Raw genomic sequence first — 21765 nt, 5'->3', positions numbered from 1 at the left:
ACCTTGTAAAAAGCTGTTTCCGCGGCTGCCCCCGCCTTCTCTGCAGGATGTGAAATGGCGGTCGGCGAGGCGAGCGCGAGCACTGCGGCTCAGGCCAATCCCTCCTCGCCACCAAAACGGCCCTGAACACTGGCGCCCCCCTCCCGCCAGGCCCTCGGAGCCCATCCATGACATCGGCGCTCCGCCCCCCCCCCTCCTCCGCGGCCCCTCACCCAGGTGGCCGTGCCCACCGGCCGAGTCATCGATCCCCCCAGCCGGTCGCGAACCCAGCTTGACGGCAGCCTCCTCCCTCGCCGCTTGCCCGAGGGCGGGGGAGAAACCACCTTCTCGACCCCCGCCTGGGTGTCCCGGTCGGGCGCCCGCCCAGCTCCCTCCCTTTCCCGCCGCGTCCCCTCCCCCAACTACTCACAGCCCTCCCTTCGCCACACACTCAACCCCCTTCTCCCCTCCCCCAGTGGTTGCGTCCGTGACATCATCATCATGGCAACAAGAGCTGCAGCCTGGGACCGAGGAGCCCGTGTGATTCCCGGCGGCGGCGGCAGTGGTGGCAGCACCAGCAGCAGCACCGACGAAAGCGTGAGGGCTTCTCTCCTGTCGCCCCTCGCCGGGTGCTCCTGAGGAGGCGGCCGCCTTGCCACACAGCCCCGCCCGCCGCCGCTGCTCGCGTTGTCGGAGTGTGAGAGGAGGGGGCCGAGCCGCGGAGGGGAGGGGGCGCCGCCGCCACCGTTGCTGTGGGGCCGCCGCTGCGGAAGGAGCCGCCGCTGCCAGGTCGCTAGTGAAGAGAAGGCGGTGGCGGCGGCGGCGGCGGCGAACATGTTCTCAGTGAGGATCGTGACTGCCGACTACTACATGGCCAGCCCGCTGCAGGGGCTGGATATCTGCCAATGCCCCCTCACCCAGGCCCCTGTCAAGAAGGTGCCGGTGGTGCGAATCTTCGGAGCGACCCCGGCAGGTAAGCGGGCGCGGGGCGCGGGCGTGAGCGGCGGGCGCCGGGGCAGCCCTCCCCGCCGCGCACTCGCGCGCACGCCACCGGCCCTTTCGGCGGACGGCTGCCGCGACTTCCCTCCCCTTCACCCTCGTCGCTTTTCCTCACGCGCGTGACAGAGGCGCAAAAATGTGGGTCCGCGCGAGCGCGACGGCCCTCCCCCCATCCAGCCTGTGGCGGGGAGGCGGCGGGCGCCGACTGTTTACACTGCGTGCGGCGGTCGCTTGCCGAGTCCGCATACGGGGTCGCGGGCAGGCGGGCGCCGCTCTCGCCCCGGAGGACTAGCCGGGTGGCCGCGCCGCGTCCTCCTCGAGTGGGTGCGCAGGGCTGCGCTCTGAGATCGGTCGCTGGTGGGGCACCCTCTGCGTCTCCCAAGTGCCCCTTGCTGGCAATGGCCTTAGGTCGTGTGGGGAAGTGTCACCTCTGTCGTCAGTCCTTCCTCGTCGCCTTTTCTCAGCAGCGCTCTCCTCTGCCCTTTCTGGAGATGCCGAGGGCTGAAGGGGGGCGCCTGGGGCCAGCGGATCTTTCTCATTGAAGTGACCATGTGGTTCTGCTGTGAGTGCAGTCATAACTCCTTAGAGTTGAAAGCCTCAGAGTCGGAATAGGGCTGCCTCCCCAGGTGCATGGCTTTCAGGGAAACGTGTATCCACGGAAGTAGGAAATGCGTGTTTATGTTGCCTAACATAAAACATCCCACTTAATAGCGTGAATATCTTAGGAACCACAGCTAAACCCAGCGACGCAAACATTAAAGAAAATGCCTCTCTGCTGGGTTGTAGGATTACATTTTAAATACACATACGTTTAAGACAAAAACTATTTTGAAGAACAAGTGGGGCGGGGAGACAGAAGCCACGTTCTCTAAAGCTCTTGGGCATTTATGATACTATAAATAGCATAGTGGCCAAATTTACAGGGTTTTTAATTGTTTTGTTTTTCTATATGCTTTGAACTGCCTACGTGAAATAATGGAGCTGCCTCCTGGAAAGAGATGCTCTTACCTCTAGCTAGGTATTGCCCTCTGGGATTTTAGCTAGCATTTCCCACTTGATGCTCCTTGCCCTAATCACCATTCATCTTATTACTCCAGTCAGTTTCTCTGGGCTCTCAAGATAATAGCACTTTCTCAAACACAGGCAGTCTTTCCAAGCGGTTATCTCTTAATGTGAATTCTCTTTGTTAAAAATGTCAACGTTGTTGGTGAGGTTTGGTAGGATATTTCTTTTTAAAACAGTGAAAAAGATTTCGATGGTGTGGACTTTGTAAGATGGGGAATTTGGATGCTGTTAACAATTTGTTGAAAGTGTAACACCTGAAACTTTGGAAGCTGGAGAATAGAGGCAATAAAGTGTTTTGAGGGATAGATTTTTCTGCGCTTTTAAATATAGTGGTGCTGTCTGAGTTTCTAATTGGAATTTCAGTGTAATATACTGATTTTTTTTTCACTTTAGATGCAGAGAAAGAATAAAATGGTGATGTTGCTATAGCTCTGTTCAGCCAAATTTTGAAGTTATAAAGTGGCATGCTAATAGGATATACGGTGGCATCATTGCTGTGTATTATAATTTGTACGGGTTGGGTTATTTTTCTACGCATAGTTTTTTTCTCTACACAAGTTATTCATTAAAAATATGTATCCGTGAGTCATTTGCAAGCTGTTTTATAGGCTAGTTTTGTCTGTGGAAGTAAGTGAATTTCACTGTGAAAAAGCAGTAATTTTATGTAAGAAGATATTCTTTAAAAAAAAAAGTATGATGTAGTTTTGTGTTTCTCAGTATGAAAAAATAGACAAGTGAACTAGTCTATAAAAAGGAATGTGTTTCTTCCCTCTTGGACATCTTATAGTAGATTGCTGGTATTCCCCCTTAAAAAACACCTGAATGTTTAAAAATGCACCTTGAAATGTATAATGTAAATCAATATGTCTCTTTTGTACATACATTGAAAAATATAAAACCTGAAACGGAGAAACTCAAACTTCAAGGTGATAAGGATTATCAAACTGAGTTTGCTATAAGTACAGTTCACAATTTGAAACAAAACTTTTTGTGTTTCCTCAAGAGGTGAAAAATTTTAATGTCTCTAGCATACATTTAGAGTTAACAGCTTTAGAAATCAAGCTAGCATTTTTAGGATGTCAGAAACTCCCAGTAAAATTAGTGTTAATTAAACATAAACAAAAACTGTGCAATCATGTGCTTCTGAAATTCTCTCCCCAAAGGAAACCAGTCCAGTCCACCTGGTAAAATAAAATTTGAAGATAATTAATATAAAAGAGATGTTAATTTGGCTTAGTAAAAGTCTGAATGCTAGAATTTTTAATGAAGACAGGTAATATTGTTTGATAGCACAAACTATGTTTATATATCTAATTATTCATATTAATGAAAAATTGTAACACATGATAAATCTGTTATAGAGTATCATAAACTTAAGCCTTTCATATATAATAGTTAATTTTGGAAGTCCTTAATTTTTTATGATGGTTTGGAGAAAATATGTTTTTGAACTGAGTTTTGCTTTTCAAATGAAGTCGTGAAAATTGGCAGCAGAAGAAATTTTCTCCCAAATAAAGTGGCCATTTCAGATTTATATTATACATTTTGAACTGACTGGTTTATTACATTTTTACTAGTTTTTTCTGTTATTGCATGAAAAGTATTTTTCTGCTTTAGAAAACAGTCCAGTTGACTTCTGATTGTCCTGTGTTTTGAGGGCATATTTGAGTAATTTAAGAAATAAATTAAGTGTCTTAGGTTTAAAAGCTCATATTTTAAGTTGGTGAAATTTGGAAAAGTATTTTTTTAAAATTTGGATGGCAAATTTTTACTGTCTGATTTAATCCCTTGCTTGCTGGTTCCTGAGAGAATTGCTTAAATTTTCTATATGTAAGTAATGGAATTATTTTAAAAATCCAAAACCCTTTTCTGCTTTTCTTTCACTCATTTAAATATGTTTTGAACATTGTTTTGCTATGCAATGTATTGAGCAATATAACTCCATTTTAGTGACTGGTTTTAATGGAGGCAAGGTTATAAATAACTCAAGTACAGGACAGTGTTTTTTTATTTTGATTTGAATATGGGTATGACTGCTCTGAGAATTCACTTCAAATAAAATCCTAAGGCTTTATTGTAAGGACCTGACTCAGGTGGATCTGGGAATCTGTCCAGTTTCCACATCCCAGTTCTTGCTTATTAGTTGCCTGATGTAACTCACTTCATGTTGTGCTTAGACAGCTTTCTAAGTTTTCTCAGCATCAATTTAAACAGAATTATCCTTTCAAAAAGCCTCCCTGCTGAGATGCAGAGTAGGAGTAAATAGAAGAGTGTGAGTGAGATGTTCACAAAGCAAGTAATTAAACAAAAGTAGGCCAAACAGACTATAGAGGGAGCTGCTTGACTTTGAGATAACTGTAAGGAACTGTGCCATTCCTCTGTCTGCCTCCAGCTTGTGAAAATTTTAGTAGACTGTTGTAGATGCTATGCAATCAGATTTTTCAACATAAATTAATAATTCTGAAATGCTATATAAATGTATGTAGTTGCTTAATAACCTCACTTTTTTGATATCTTGGTGGTTTATTAAATATGAGATGAGTATAAATTTAAAAGCTATAGCTTTTATTAGTAACTCAGATTGCAAATGATTTCCTCTAATAAAAGTCTTTTTTGTTCATAGCCTTTTTTGTGAAACCATTTAAAAATATTTTAACATCACATAATATCTATTTGGTGAAAACATTAGATTTTTCAGAAGCACTACTGAAATTCAGTGCTTTATCACGAACAAAATCACTTAGCAGGTAATCTGCAGCCCTGAATTGCAGATTTTATTAGATTTCTGTGTTATGTTTGATTTCATATAACCATCACTAAGTCAGAAACTTGTTAAACAGGCGTCCTCTTAAATCTGTGGACACGGTAGAATCTTGTAATATGTGACTCAGTTCATTCAGTGAACACTTAATGAGAACCTTCTATGTATATTGAGCTATTTTTTAAGTGCCGTCGTTATGAACAACTTTCACCCTCCTTAAGTGCACGTGGGAGAGATGATAGACATGTAAACACTAGTCAAATATAGTTTAATTGGAACATAAAAAGAGATTTGTATAAGGCACAATAAGGACTCAAAGGAGGACATGTTCAGTGACCACCTTTTGACATGTTCAGTCAAAAAGGGGAGTCAGGGAAGGCTTCATGAAGGAAGTATGGATTAAGCCATTTTAAAGGAATTTTAAAATTCTGATAGAGGAACAGATACAAGGTAATTCGCAAAGAGAAAACTGCTTTTGGCCAGGCAGCTTGGCAATGCATACAAGAATCCTTGAAAAGTTGTTTTTTTGACCCAATAAGTCCAGTTTTAGGGATATTAATCTATGAATGTAAGTCTTTTGGCAAAATCTGATTATCTTTTGAATCCATCTACTTCTTTTCATTATCCATCACTACCCTAGTCTAAACTACTAGCATTTTTGGATGTGTTTACAATACCCTTCTGATCTTGGCCTACCCCAATCCACTCTGTTCCATTCTAGTCTATTTTCTACACCATAATCAGAGGGATCTTTCAAACTGCAAATCTGATTATATCTCCCTACTCCTTGATATGCTTCAGTAGCTTTCCATTGCACTTAGTATAAAGACAAAGCTACATGACTTATGTGGTGGCATCTACATGTCTTACAAGGTCTTGCATAGTCTGGCCCCTACTTTTCTATCCAGTAAGGGCTTGAGCCATGTCCTTCTTGCCTTGCTCTTTACGTTCCAGACATATTGACCTTATTTCAGTCCCTTATTCTTGCCATGCTCCTCCCACAATGAGGCCTTTGTACCTGCTGTTCCCTCTGCCTAGAATGTTTTTCTTTTTCTTTCACCTAAACTCCAATTTATCTTTCCTCAGGGAAGCCTTCCCTACCATAGACTCTCAAAACTCCATAAACTCTCCTTCATAACACTTGGTATAGTTGTAATTTTGTATATTTTGGAGATTAATGTCTGTTTTCCTCAATAACCTCCATAAGTGCTGGTAATGGGTTCATTTTTGCTCACCATTATATAGTCAGTTCTTACTTATCTTAGTGCTTAAAATTAAAACTCAAGCATTTTTTGGAGTTCCTGTTGTGGCTCAGCGGGTTACAAACCCAACTAGTATCCATAAGGATGTGGGTTCGATCCCTGGCCCCACTAAATGGGTTAAGGATCCAGCTTTGCTATGAGCTGCAGTATAGGTCACAGATGTGGCTCAGATCTGGTGTTGCTGTGGCTGTGGCATAGGCCAGCAGCTGCAGCTCCAATTTAACCCCTAACCTGGAAGCTTCCATATGTAGCAAGTGTGGCCCTAAAGAGCAAAAAGAAACTCAAGCGTTTTTTGTTGTTGTTTTTTTTTTCAGAAATTAATCAATGGATAATAATCATCATAGAGATCAACCCCAAATGTCCACTAATTGGGAAATGGTTACATAATTTGGTCAGTTATCCAGTAGAATTTATGTCATTAAAATCATGTTTTCATGATTATAATGTAAATACAAATATAGTATAAAATAAGACAGGAAATGTTGTCAGTATATTACATGAAAAAAATCAGTTTACAAAACAGTCACTTATTAAAAATGCAGAAAAATACAACAAAATAAAAAGGCTGCTTTTCTCTGGGAGGTGTGTTTTCTGTTTTTTAGATTTTCTGCAGAGAACATGTATTGATTTTATAATTTGGGAAAAGACCTGTTCATGAAATTAAGGAAAAACTAGCTTTCTGGATATGGTTCAGAAAACGGGGAAAAAAAGGACTTGAGGTTGATACTGGGCTCCAAGTAAGTATCAACTGAAATGTGTAACTTCATGATGATAGTCTCAGACTCGATTATACAAATTCAATTTTGGAAGTTTAAAATTATTCTTATATTATAGAAAGCCAGTAAATTCCTGGTTTTATTATACTCGTTTATGTGTAAACTGATTTTAATTTTAAAATATTTTGCAAAGTAGCATGGATTTGGCACTTGACAGTGATGAAACAGAGCAAAGGCCAGAAATTTTTCTGGACACAAATATTTCTGAGAACTTAGTGTGTGATAATGGGTGCTACCTGTCCTATCAGTAGGGAAAAGAAGAATTCTTTAATAAACAGTATCGAGATAGCCACTGGGTCATCTGGAAGAATAAAAACTTGGCTTCCAGGTGAATAAGAAGATTGAAATATGAAAACAGGGAGTTCTTGTCACTCAGCAGGCTAAGAATCAGACTAGTGTCCATGAGGATGAGGGTTTGATCCTTGGACTCGCTCTGTGGGTTAAAGAGGGTCCAGCGTTGCTGCGGGCTGTGGTGTAGGTCACAGACACAGCTCCGCTCTGGCATTGCTGTGGCTGTGGTGTAGGCCAGTTGGTGCAGCTCTGATTAGAACCCTAACCTGGGAACTTCCATATGCTGCGAGTGGGGTCCTAAAAAAAAATAGTGAAAACAAACTAAACAGTTAGGATAATGATTATTAGTTTTATATATTCTAGGAATGATGAAGTATAGAACATGGATATTAGTCAAATTTGTTTCCACTGGGCCATGATGGGAACTCCCGTGAAGTATAAAACAAATGAAGCCAGATTGCTGAATTTTATAAACTCTATAGAGGGAAAAAAAATCACAGAATTAAAAGAGAAATAGACTAGTACAACTTGTATCCTTTTCACAAAGGACTAATTTCCTCTTAATGTACAAAGAGCTCCTAGAAAATTATCCAGTGGAAAAAAAATGAGCAAAGAGAATTTGTATGAAAAGATGTGCAATTTTTATTATATTGAAGATATAAATTAAAGCTACAACATACGATTTATCACCTATCTAATTAGGAAAGATTGATTACCTAGTATAACTTGGGGAGGGTGAGAGAAAGAAAAAATGGGTGTTCTCATATATTGCTGGTGGGAATAAAAAATGTTCATTTTCTGTGGAAAGCAGTTTGAAAATGCATGTATATTTTGATGTAGCAATTTCATTCAAGGATTTTATCCCCTTGAAGATTATATATATGTGGTTAAATAAGCATGTAAAAATATTTGTGACAGCATTGTTTGTCATTGCAAAAGATTGAAAACAGTCTAGACATCAATCAGTAGGGGAGTGGTTAAGTAAATTTGGTATATCTCTTCAAAGGAATACTAGGCAACCCTCAAAATAATGAGGCAAATCTATTCATTGGAATACTAGGCAATTCTCAAAGTAATGAGGCAAGACTATGTGTACTGCTATGGTACCATGTCTAAGATATATTACAAGAAAAAAAGCAAGATGCAAGGCTGCCATTTGTGTGGTTTAAAAAAATGAGATATGTGTATATATATACATATAAATAAATATATGTATGTATAAATATAAACATGTATTTACAAATAAACATTTATATTGTATATATGTATGTACACATATATCTGAAAGTATACATGAGAGTTTTGTAACCATGATTGCCTCCAGGATAACTGGTGGCCTAGAGGACAAAGGTGGGAGCCTAATTTTTTTTTTTTAATACTGTTTGGTAATTTCTGGATTTTTTTTTTTTTTTTTTTTTGCCATGAGCATGTTAATACCTGTTCAAAGTTAATTTTTTTTAGGTTATGTTGTGCTTGCAGGACTTGGTAAGGAAGAACAAAAATAAACAGCTATAAGAGTCATAAATTATTGTCAAATGATTAGTGTCATACTGTTTAATTTTAGATTTTAGTAGAGGTCTTCTAATTCAGAGCTTCCAGTTGATGTTATGTGGCTCTCTGGAGAGTCACCCTTGTGGAGTGGGGTCTGAAGGTAAGGAGGTAGCCTGATGAGTACAAACAGAAGTTATTGCTCTGTTTAGTATTTTAAGTTCATGAAAGGAGGTGCTGCTTTACTACTTGGAATCTGCCTCAGCTAGCCAGAGTATGTAGCTGCCTCTTGTGGAAAAGAGATCTTGGAGCTGTTATTGGAGTTGGTATTCCTGGTGCTTGAGAAGCGTGCCATCCAGCTCAGGGTGCAGCCACTGACAGTGAGAAGACAAGTAGCAGGGATGTTGTCCTGGGGGCCTAACTCAAGGCCAGAATTTCTGTATTCGATCCTCTTAGCCATGTGTGTCTGATGTACCATTTAGCCTGCCGCAAGGTGACTCCCTAATAGTGCCTGTAAGTTCTGCAAAAATAAAGCATCATTGTTACTTTGAAATATTGCTCCTGATGTAAAAAAGTTGGATTTGAAATTCATTCATATTGTTACAAACTTTCTTTAAATTAAAATTTTTCTTCCATGATTATGTAAAGAAAATCTGATAAGTTTTTTTAAATCAAGCACCATGTCTATGCTTATAAATGCCCTCTTGTTGGCCAAAGTTCTGAACAAATATTTACAATGTGAAAAGGGTTGGGAAACATCGTTCTGCTTAAATTCTTGCATTTCATTTAAAGAAAACTGTTATCTAGGTAGGTAAGCTCAGAGATTTGTCCTGTGTTCTCTAGTTAGTTGCTTTGGGGCTGGGTCTGAAAACTGGGGATTTTGACTCTCAGCCCATACTGCCTCATACTGGCCCCCTAGACTGCAGGGAAAATTGGAAAGGCATTTATTATAATTCAAAGATGAACATACAGAAGCTTAGAGGAATTGTAAGAAAAACTGCACATACACAGTTTAGAAATCTTTTTGGCCTATGTCTGACAGTGTTTAGAATCTTCCTGTTGAATAGGTCATAATAGGATTGTTTTGTGATGATTGTACCTATCTCCTTTTGAAAAAATTGTATAAAGGTTAGACTATGACAAGAAGAATTTAGGACAGATGTTAACAAAAATCGATACTAGAATTGTATGTATATAGTTTTCTAATGAAGAGGGGACTGTATCAAGAGACCTTTCAAGTTCCTCTGGTGTTATAGTAAACTTTTTCCTCATCTTTTGATTGGGTTAGAATTTGTTCAATTTAAAATGAGTGAAAAATGATTTGGGTTTAAAAGTAGGTTGGTTAAAAAAATAAAAAAAAAAAAGTAGGTTGGGACTAAATAGGCTTCAAAGGATGTTGTCATTAGCCTTAGATATTTCAGAGAAACACTTAGAAACTTATTAAGATGTGGGATGAGGGAGTATATGTCACTTTGGCACCTGGCTGCCATTTTAACACTATAGTGATAGTAAGAAAGGAAATAATAGGAGTTAAGGTACAGTCAACTTAGAGTGAAACTGTTAACTTATAGTTTCTAGGTAAGATACAGGTAAGGCAGGAGTAGGTAGCTTAAGTAATTAAAAAAAAAATCCACTATTCAAACATAAAGTGGACGCATTTTTTAAACCAAGGCAAATTATAAGTAAAACCCTCTCTTAATGACAGTCTATTTAATCTTTTGGTATGTTGGGGGGGTATTTTTTTTGGGGGGTGGAGTTGGTCATTCTTTTTAAGTTTTCCAGATGATCTTTTGTGTTTCTTCCAGTTCTCTGTAGATTTTTAACCATTTCATTTTTTTAAAGTGAAAAATATTTGGTTGCTTAATTAGTATTTGGCAAACTGGACTGTTTTCTGCAGCAGAAATTGAACATATGCCTAGCAAAGTAAATTCTGGGGAAAAAAAGTTTAGTAATTATCTTTGAAAAATTTAGGGGTTTTTTTTGGTTCAATTCTATTTTCTTTTTAGTTGGTAGTTGTGAGAAATACTAAGATTTTAAGGTCAGTTTCCTTGGGGGCAGATATTTAATTTTCTTTGGGTTAAGAGAGCACTTACCATATAAATGATTCAGAGATTAAAAGAGTGTGTTACCTCAAAAATGCTTGTGTAATATATAACAACCTAACAAGAGTTTTCTATTTTTCTTCCATTTATTACAATTACCAAGGAAATATAACAAGAATTTTTCAAATATCTTATTTTGCATATATATATTTACACTTCAAAGTAATTTATATATTAAATTAGATTTTGTTTGAGATGGTAAAATTAGGTTTTGTTTGAGATGGTGAAACGAAAGACTTTGTAAATAAGAATACATGTTGATATGTGAAAAAATGTGAAGTTAAAACATGTTGGCATACTCTTAGTTTCTCAGAACAAGAAAATGACTAATCTAAATTTCATTTCAGAATAAAAACCAAGACAAGCCACATAAAAGCAACCTAAAAATTAAACTGTCATCATATTATTTGTTTTAAAACTATGGAATAATATATCTGAGGAAGATTTCTCTCAAAATTGTTTTTCTCAATTTCAAGTAAGTAATTTATTTTGGTTGATATATTGGGGATGAGGGGAGGTGGGGGTGAATCTTGGCATTGAAATTGATCAAACTACTCTTACTTGAAGTAACAACTCAAATATTAACCACTTTAAGCCTTCTGTGACTCCTTTGCCCAGTCCCAAAAGATTTCCACTGGTTTCCCACAGTCCTAGCCCCCTTTCAAATTGCTGATAAAGGACTAAGTACACTGAGTGTTGTGTTTGTAGGAATATTCTTATGGCACTACCCTTATGTCCTGCCTCCCACTCCTATTTCAGTTACCCTCCACACTGCCTTCTGCTCCTGAGACACCCTGTACAAGTTATTTTACTTCTGTGAGCCTTAATTTCCTCCTCTGTAAAATGAGTTTTAGTAATTTCTACCTCATTGGATTATTATGATTAAATACAGTAACCAGTAAATATCTGGCATATATAGTAATGTAACTTTCTTTATCCTTCTAACTGCACAATCTGCCACATTATTACATATAAACCAAGCACTCTTTAAAATATTTGAATTGAATTGAAATGAAAATGGAATTTTTGTAGCATTTATTCATTCCTCACAATAAGACAAACTAAAATACCTGTACATTGTGGTATAAGACTTTTTACAGTTGGTCACTGACTCATATATCTAAAGGCTAGGTAATTACCTATTTAAAACAGTTTTTAAAAATTGGCTATTTTTTTTTTTATAAATACCCCACCCAGACCTGATTTTTCTTTTTTAACTGGTGATGTATATACATATATAGAAAAGTATCTAGGCCTGATCTTGCCTTGAAAAAGGGCAGTGTTAAGCCATTGATCAAAGAATAACTACAGCTTTCCAGTACTGCAGTTAAGGTTAGTGTATTTCTTATGAAAGAACCTTATTTTCCAAAGCCATTAGTAGTGCCTTCTTTTTTAAAAATGATGGTAGAATGAATTCAAAGTGTGTGTGCCAGAGGTCATAGTAAGAGTGACATTGAACTATTGCTCTCTTTTTTTGCCTTTTGTTAATTCGTAACGTACAAAATTGGAAGCTTTTGTTTTTTAAACCCATTTCGGATTGTAGAATGTGGACCAAATGAATTCATTGTTGCTCAGAGTTTCAATTTTCTTTACCATATTTTTTTTTACATATATTCCCAGGTTTGGTTTGGTTTGGTTTTTTAATGACATTGCCTTTGTTTTTTTCATGAAGTTGTTGGAAAAATTTTCAAATTAATTTTGATAAATCACACTGGGGTTGATGATGCTTGATGATAAAATAGAAAGAAGTTAGTCAAAGACCTTAATTTACATCATTTTACTAAGGTTACAGGCCATTTATTGAGTCTTTATTGCACACCTTGATCTAAGAGTTTTAATTTTCACAACTCCATAAAATAAATACTGTTATCCCCATTTTACAGTTGAGGAAATGCAGTGTGGATAGGGTAATTAACTTTTGCCCAAAGTTATTCAGCATATGTTTACCTCCTAGCATGTAATAATTGAAATGAGGGAATGTCTTATCAGGCCATTGCCTGCCTACAGAAGAAGAAGAGAAGCCAATCTGAGATATATGTCTCCTAACACTAACAGAATTTGATAATAGCCATTATTAAGACATGACAGTGACCATGATTATATTCTTATTCACTAATATTTTTTTGTAGTAAATGTATACCCTGCTACTTTGTACTGACCCCTTTTTCCCTGAGCAGTATTAATGTGGCTTCACAAATTCATGTTCCCATTTAGACTGAATTATTTTGTTCTTATGTATATGTGTTTTTAAGGTGATAGTTGGCTTTACTATAATATCAGTCTGATATAAAATATTTTTATAAGTTTAAACAAATAGTATATGAATATATTCTCATTGTGAAATTTAAAAAGCAGAAACAGGTAAAATAAAATTTTCCTTGGTCACTAAGTCTGTTCACCTTTCCATTTATTTTAGTTTTCGTGTAACAAACCTCTCCCCAAACTTAGTATATAAAATAATAGCCATTTGTTAGCCCATGATTCTGGCATTGGCTCAGTTCAGCAGTTCTGCTTCTGCTTCTGACTGGGCTTGCTTACGTGGCTGTGGTCAACTGGGAGGTCATCTGGTTGGCCTCGGATGGCTTCACTGAGATGTCTGGATGTTGGTGCTGGAATGGTAGAGGGGCAAGTGTCTCCAGCAGGCTAAACCTTCATCTGGAGGCTGTAGTAGGCTTTGCAGGAGCAGCAAGTGAAGACAAGCATCAAATACTTTATCTTGGCTGATGGACCAAAGCAAATCACGTGGCCAAGCCCAGAGTCCGTGTGGGAGGGCTTTCCTGAGAGTGTGTGACCATTAGGGGGCCATTACTGCAACAATCTATTATTCCTCTGTTGTTGGCTGACTTTTCAGGAAACATTTGGGGAGTTCCCATCGTGGCTCAGCAGTAAGGAACCCGACTAGGATCCATGAGGACAAGGGTTTGATCCCTGGCCTTGCTCAGTGGGTTAAGGATCTGGTGTTGCATTGAGCTGTGGTGTATGTAGGTCGCAGACATGGCTTGGACCCTCTGTTGCTGTGCTGTGGTGTAGGCTGGCAGCCGCAGCTCCCATTCAACCTCTGGCCAGGGAACTGCCATATGCTGTGTGTATGGCCCTAAAAAGACCAAAAAAAGAAAGAAACATTTGCTAGTTTTCAGTGCCCTGCTCTTGAAAAAGTGTAGTGTTTAAGCAGTTTATTTACAAATTCAGATAAATTTAGTTAATGTCTTTTCCTCACTTGTTATATTCCATTCTCATCATCCTTCAGCATTGTTCCTGGTCCCACTCACCCAGCAAATTTAACTGAGTGCCCACTGAGTGCCCAATAAGCCATCATGAGGTGAGCAGCAGATAAGAGCAAACTACTGTATTCATCTTCCAAGTTACCTAAATTTGTCTGCCTGTCTGCTCTATGATATGAATAACATTCTATAGAAGCAGACAGAACAAATTTTTTTTTGAAATGACAAACTGCCCACACCAGGCTAAATATATGTTGTGTACTACATTTTTTATGTCTTAGAAGAATTTCTTTTAGGAAGGTAAACTATATAACAGAGATTGTTTCAATCTGTACTCCCAACCAGCAATAATGAGACTTTTTCCATGTTTTCACCAAGATTATGTTCTCACATGTTTTGATCTTTACCAGTTCTGTAGAGAAAAACAAGGATCTCAGTGTAGGTTTAAATTTGCATCCTTTTATTATGAGTGAGATATGAGTGTCTTTCCATATACTTGAGAGTCATTTGTATTTCCTTTTCAGGGTACTACTCATTTATCTTTTACTCAGTTTTCTGTTATGAGTCTTTGTCTTTTGCTTAATTAATTCCAAGGAGCTCTCCAGTATATTAGGAAAATTGGTCTCTATATGTGCATTGAGTTACAAATATTTTTTCCAGTTTCTTTATCCTTGTACATTATCCTAAATACATTTTATTTAAATATTTCTTCATTTTATAAAGAACTTTTATATCTTAAATGAGGCTTTTTGATTATATTTAGTTGAAGTTAGGTTTAAGTATTAGGCATGAGAATGGAAGAAAATTAAGAGAATTTACCTTTCAAAACTATGACTTAAAATGAACAATTTCACAAGAATCCTATCTTTGATATACTTTTTTCTCTTCCAAGTTTAGTTCTGTCATGAGACTACTACTTTTGACAGAGCAGTCTGAGAAGTAGGATCATTCTTTGGAGGATAATTCTTAGATGATTAGCATAGATGGAAAATACTTTGTGTTACAAGAAATTGTTAATAATATTGCTTTGAGTCTTGTCTAGTTAATTGTGTGTGTGTGTATATATACAGTATACATAGATGTATATATAGTGGTAGTGTTTCAACCCATGCTCTCATGTAATACAATCCTTTTATCTTTTTAGCCATCCTTTACCTAAATAACTGTATAGCTATTTTAGGGTGGCTACATTAGGTGAGCCTTTTCCCAGTGGGCCACAAAGAAGAAAGACAAAGAGACTGATCTTTTTTTTTTTTTTTTCTTTTACTTTTTAGGGCTACAACAGCAGCATGTGGAAGTTCCAGGCTATGGGGCAAATTGGAGCTGCATGTGTCGGCCTATGCCACAGCCATAGCAATGCAAGATCCCAGCTGCATCTGAGATCTACACGTTGCAGCCTGTGGTAACACTGTATCCTTAACCTGATGAGTGAGGCCACGGATCAAACCTGCAACCTCATGGATACTAGTAGGGTTCCTACCACTGAGCCACAAGAGGAACTCCCAAGAGTGATGTTTTTGAGAAAGCCATAATGCTACCCCCTACCCAAATAATATCCTACACTTTTAATAAGATTATAAGAAGCTTAGAAAGATGATAACAGAGGTATGCATCATCTGGCATTATGAAATACTTTGACTTATATATCAAAGTGGATTAGAAAACTGCAAGGGCTAAGAGATCAGCATGTTTTAAGTCATTAATAATAGTTTTCAAGAGTTTTTAAAGTTTTTACAAGCAGACCCTTTCTTTGTAATAATTTCACTCAGCAGCATCAAAAAAGCAAAAACAGGAATCCTTAAGTGATTTATAGTGGAGAATGGTAGAAAACCAGTTTTTGCCATGCTTTACATAGTTTTTAATTTTTCAAAGTTGAGATATTCTTTAGGATCTGTTTTATCAGTGTCTTTATAAATGTTTCATTGACAAAGTTTTCTATTTATTTGATACCAAATTGACAACATACTGTTATTTCCTTGATTAATACTTAAAGAAAAAATTCTAACATTTCTGAGATTCTAATACATTCCACAATGTGTACATTTATCACAGTAATTTTTCCTCCTGAAAAGCTGGTATTAAAGTGATTGTACATCTTATAGTAGATGACTTCCTGAGGAAAATGTGACATTTCATAATTTGTTTTCATTCTCTACTTACTTTTTATCTCATCTGTCACAGAATGAGACTGTTTCCTTCTTTATTTGGTTCTTCATTTTTGCCATGCATCTCTAATTGCTTTAACTTTTATATATTTTGATGTGTTATATGGCACATAAAGCTTTATAACTGATTAAATCTTTCATAGCAGTACTTTTCAAACTAACTGGTAAAGAATCATTTTTTGTATTTCTTTAAAATGCATTACAAGTGATCACTACAGAAATAAAATGAGAAAGAAAAACCAACAAGTAAAATAAAAGCTCCTTTCTAAAATTATTATATTATTTAACTGGTCTAGAATTCCCCTATGAAATTGCCATGAGTTTCTAGTTTTATACTTGTTGCAAATGTATAGTTTACGGCTAGTTCACAGACCACACTTGAGTAGCACTGTAGATATCTTTTTTAAACCAGTCTAAAGAGACCTACATCTTTGCTTCTTGAATCCTGTTTATTTTTCCAGATCAAAATTATTATTTCTCTTTCCCTTTAGTTGTGCTATTTACGTGCTATATCATTTCCTGTCACTATTTTTAATCCCTTTTTTTGGTCATTTAATTTTTTTTAACTTCATCTGAGGATCTTTCCAATGGAGATTTTAAACAATAAAATATTTGTTATAATTGATATTTGACCTCTATAATTTTATACTTTTTAGTAATTCTCTTTCATTCTTTCCCTTGGTTCCTGTTTTTTGTTTTTTTTCCAGCAGAGACTCTGTTTTATGCGTTTAATTTATTTTTTAGTCTTTTCGAGGGCTGTACCTGCGCCATATTGAGGTTCCCAGGCTAGGGGTCTAATCGGAGCTACAGATGCTGGCCTACACCAGAGCCACAGCAACTCGGGATCTGAGCTACGTCTGTAACCTACACCACAGCTCACGGCAACACCGGATCCTTAACCCACTGAGCGGGGCCAGGGATCAAGCATGCAACCTCATGGTTCCTAGTCAGATTTGTTTCTGCTGCACCACGATGGGAACTCCTATTGTGTTTTATTTTTTTAAAAAAGCATGATAACAAATCATTTTTAAAAGAATATATATACAGAAATATATTATTATAAAATTCAGGAACAAATAAAAAATATTTTCACTTTTATATAATACAAGGAATTTAGCTTATTTTAGATTTTTATACTCTCAGCCTCCCAATCCTTTCTACTAACTAAATAAATGTTTTTTTTAATTTTATAATGATTTTTATTTTTTCTATTATAGCTAGTTTACAGTGTTCTGTCAATTGTCTACTGTACAGCAAGGTGACCCAGTTACACATACATGTATAAATTCTTTTTTCTCACATTATCATGCTCCATCGTAAGTGACTAGATATAGTTCCTAGTGCTATACAACAGGATCTCATTGCTTATCCATTCCAAAGGCAATAGTTTGCATCTATGAAACCCCAAATTCCCAATCCATCCCACACCTTCCCCCTCCCCCTTGGCAACCACAAGTCTATTCTCCATGTCCATGATTTTCTTTTCTGTGGAAAGGTTCATTTGTGCCATATATTAGATTCCAGATATAAGTGATATTACATGGTATTTGTCTTTCTGAGTTACTTCACTTAGTATGAGAGTCTCTAGTTCCATCCATGTTGCTGCAAATGACATTATTTTGTTCTTTTTTATGGCTGAGTAGTATTCCATTGTGTATGTATGTACACCACATCTTAATCCACTCATCTGTTGATGGACATTTAAGTTGTTTCCACGTCTTGGCTGTTATGATGGTGCTGCAATGAACATGTGGGCGCATGTATCTTTTTCAAGGAAAGTTTTGTCTGGATATGTGCCCAAGAGTGAGAACTAACTAAATAAATGTTAAATGTTCTAAACATCTTCTCTTTAAAAAATTTTAGCCTGTTAAGTTTTATTAAAACAATTTGGAACTCAGCTCTACATATTAATTTGGTATGGAGCACCACCACTAATCTATTTATACCCATTCTTAAGTTCCAGTTTTAATATTTTTCATTTGTTTGTTTGTCTCAGATACATTTTCAGGTACTATTTTCCAGGAGATATGCTTGTGGATTATTTTTGTGAAGCCTTGAATATCTGAAAATAGCCTTTTTTGTGTTCACATATTCATGAGAGCATGGCTCAATGTGGCATTCTTGTGTCCCAGGCTTTTCCTTTAAAATTCTTTAAACATTATTCTAGTGTCTGAACTTTGAACGAGAAAGGAAAGTCCTTTTAGAGATGCTGGTGCTTTTTATTTTGGGATGATTCTTTTATTATACCTTTGATTATTGCTTCCATTCCATTTGTTATGCTTTTTTAAATTAAAGAAATACCAGCTATTTGTGGATCAGTTCACATTTTGTTTTTTATACCTGTCTTATTTTTAACTCTCTCCTTTTGCATTCTTGGTAAACATATTTGTTTTTACCTTCTTCATTACTGATATGTTTTTCTGCAATATTGATTCTGTTCTTTCTCATCTTCAGCGTGGATATTTTGTTGTTTATATTTCTTTCCTTTTCCTTATCTCTTAATTTATATCTTCATTTACATATGTTGTGTTTTTATTCCTTCCTGGTCTTTTAAACTAATCATCTTTCCTTTAAAAGATGTTTCATAGCAACTATTTTCTTGTATCTTGTTGAGAGTACACACCTACATTTCTTCTGTTTCCTGATGTAAATTATCACAGATTTTTTTCTTTCCCTCGGGCCTTTTAAGATGTTTTATCTATGCTGCTCAATGTTTGTATAGATCCCAATTTTACCCATCTATGAAGTAGATACTCTTTATCCAGTCCTGGTGTTTGCAAGTAGCAAAATATGGAAAGCCCAATTGGTTGTCTTCACTTTCACTCATAAACTGATAGAATTGCCCTCCCAGGTATACAGAGCTAATAATTGAGCACAACCCACTTAGCTGAAAACATTCATCTAATGTGACCCTATTGGACTGAAGTTTTAAGAGTTTTCCCCCTGGATAACCTGAGGCTCTTTCTTTCTACATACCTTTCTTTCTGTCTGTCTGACTGTCTTTCTTTTCTCCAGAGCATTGCATGAAAGTCTCCAGGTATAAAGGCCCTTAGGACTTCTGGCAATTTTTATCAGTGATGGAAGCTAATTTAACATCTAGAGTGGAGAGAGCTATGCTCCATCAGTTTGTTGATACTGGGAGTTATGTTTTTTGAATAGGTGAAGAGAGAAAGTTATTAAGAAAATATAACCTTGGTATTGAGTAAGAAAATACAACATTACACATCTTAGAAATTTTTTAGTAAGGGACCAGTTTCTGTTGGAGTAGATTATGTCTCCAAGGTAGAGAATAGAACTATATGTCTTATATATTTTAGTGAAAAACTGGGAGAAGAGTTATTCTGTATTTCATTGATTATAAGATGTTTATCTCTTCCCCTGCCCCCCCTTTTTTCCTTCACCTGTGGCATGCAGAAATTCAGGTCAGGGATTGAACCTGAGCCATATCAGTGACAACATGAATCATTAACCACTAGGCCACTGGGGAATCCCCCTCCCATTTTTATATCTTGGTAATTGGGATGTGTCTTAATATCAATGGCACATCACATTTAATTGGAAGCATTTTTTCTTAGTAGTACAGAAATTAATGATGTCTTATAATCATTGGCATTTTATGTTCAGTGAAATATGTTAATAGATGTTTAGCTTAATGAGTTTAAACTCATTTATTGTGAGTAAAGAGTTAATAATAGCTTTTCTGGACAGTTTTGGCTTGGGTTAACTCTCTAGCTTTATTCACCTGGAAACCTCATAGAAACAGGCACCATTGCTTTTGGTAAAAATGACTCATGATTAGTAAATTACATATGGACTGGGAGGACTGTGAATGAACTGTAAATACCAGCAGCAAGCAACAGCTTTGTGCTTCCCTGAGTGTGATAACTCTTAAATTGAGTGAGTCTCTTGTGAGGCTGGGAGTCTGTGTCTGTAGTACTGGATGTAATGGTTACTATTCAGTGCTTCTAAGCTAGGGTAGTTACTGCACCAGTCCTTGTGATCTCATCCTCTTTCATTTGACCTGCCCCCTGGGGGGCCAAAGAGAATATTCCCTGAGTTGCTGTGAAGACTCCCTCTGAAGAGTAACTACCTGACACTGCCTTGCTGGCATGTTGTTTCATGTTTTATATCCTGCTAAGTGTAACCACTGTCTAGTTTGGCCCATTTGGGTCATGTGAGTCTCAATGTTTAGGAACAACAGGTGGTATTGTTGCTTTTATGATTTTATTAAAAATTTTTTTGATTTTATTTGAAAAATTTTTGATTTTATTTAAAAAATATTTGATTTTATTTAAAAATTTTTTGTTTAGGAGTTCCCGTCGTGGCGCAGTGGTTAACGAATCCGACTAGGAACCATGAGGTTGCGGGTTCGGTCCCTGCCCTTGCTCAGTGGGTTAACGATCCGGCGTTGCCGTGAGCTGTGGTGTAGGTTGCAGACGCGGCTCGGATCCTGCGTTGCTGTGGCTCTGGCGTAGGCCGGTGGCTACAGCTCCGATTCAACCCTTAGCCTGGGAACCTCCATATGCCGCGGGAGCGGCCCAAGAAATAGCAACAACAGCAACAACAACAACAACAGACAAAAAGACAAAAGACAAAAAAAAAAAAAAAAAAAAAAAAAAAAATAAAAATTTTTTGTTTAATGATTTTATTTTTAAAAATTTTTTATTATTTTAAAAATTTGATTTTATTTTAAATTTTTGTTTTTAATATTTGCCTAGTGAATCTGTATTTATTTTTCTTCATAATTTTTAATTATAAATATATGAAAATATAACATGTATAGATTCAGGTATATTTTAAAAAATATATTTACTACCCAAAATAAATAGACCATTACAAATATCGTCGAAGTCTCTGATTGCCTCCTCCTCTCTTATATAATTTTGGTTAATCATTTACTTGTTTTTCTTTATAGTTTTACCTCATTTATATATATATCCCTAAACAACATATTGTTAAGCTTTATTTTTTTAGAGTTATTTATGTGTGTTCTTTTGTGATCCCCCTCAGCATTATGTTTTGTTGAACTATATAGATATAGTTCATTCATTTTTCTTGATGTGTAGTATTGCATTATATGAGTATATCACAATTTTATTTATTCTTTCTCCTATCTGTGGACATTTGAGTTTTTTCCTGGGTTTTTTATTTTAATCCTCAATTACAAACAGTATTGTTATTACAACTGTTGTACATGTCATTGTATAAGCATTATCATGGTTATGCTAGTGATGAGTTTGCTATGGTGCACATCTCTATTATGTAATGCCAGATTGTTTGCCCAAGTGGTTCTACCAAACTTCCTGTCCACCTATTAGCAGTGTGTGAGAGTTTCTCATGTTCCCCATATTCACTGACATTTAGATTTGTCAGGCTTCTTAAGTTTTAAATCAATTCTTATAGGTGTAAATAATATCTCTCATTGTAAGTTTGTATGTTTTTCCTCTCACTAATAAGGTTGAATTTTTCCATAAACTTATCTACTTGACCTATCAAATATTGAGGTGTGTTAACATCTCCAACTTGTGGATTTGTCTGTTTCTTTCAGTTCTATCAGTTTTTGCTTCATGGTTTGTTTTTGTTTTTTTGTCTTTTCTAGGGCCGCACCCACAGCATATGGAGGTTCCCAGGCTAGGGGTTGAATCGGAGCTGTAGC

At 37.0% G+C, this 21765-nt stretch overlaps 2 protein-coding genes across 5 annotated transcripts in view; one reads left to right on the top strand and one right to left on the bottom strand.

Moving 5' to 3' along the window:
* LOC102167874 (translation initiation factor IF-2-like) overlaps nucleotides 1–815 on the bottom strand; it is a 77269-nt gene extending 76454 nt beyond the window's left edge. Inside the window, exons 1-3 of the mRNA XM_021084615.1 lie at nucleotides 516–815; nucleotides 213–375; nucleotides 3–40 (exon numbers count right to left, since the gene is read on the bottom strand). Of these exons, the coding sequence (XP_020940274.1) occupies nucleotides 3–40; nucleotides 213–375; nucleotides 516–815 (501 nt within the window). The remainder of the gene's footprint in view (nucleotides 1–2; nucleotides 41–212; nucleotides 376–515) is intronic.
* The window catches only part of REV3L (REV3 like, DNA directed polymerase zeta catalytic subunit), a 203960-nt gene continuing 182555 nt past the window's right edge, over nucleotides 361–21765 (top strand). For 2 of the 4 annotated variants that reach the window (XR_002343827.1, XM_021091238.1), the window contains exon 1: nucleotides 361–952. Coding sequence is in view for 1 of the 4 variants with exons in the window: in XM_021091238.1 (XP_020946897.1) it covers nucleotides 814–952 (139 nt within the window). In the remaining 3 variants the exon portion in view is untranslated. Of the gene's footprint in view, nucleotides 953–6290; nucleotides 6804–11070; nucleotides 11199–21765 lie in introns of those variants that run through there. The other 2 variants (XM_021091241.1, XM_021091248.1) reach the window with 2 other exon arrangements.

Source organism: Sus scrofa, chromosome 1, assembly GCF_000003025.6.
Source record: "Sus scrofa isolate TJ Tabasco breed Duroc chromosome 1, Sscrofa11.1, whole genome shotgun sequence".
In the NCBI taxonomy this organism is placed as follows: Eukaryota; Metazoa; Chordata; class Mammalia; order Artiodactyla; family Suidae; genus Sus; species Sus scrofa.
The sequence above is the reverse complement of the archived record's forward strand: the minus strand, read 5'-3'. Positions and strand labels throughout refer to the sequence as shown.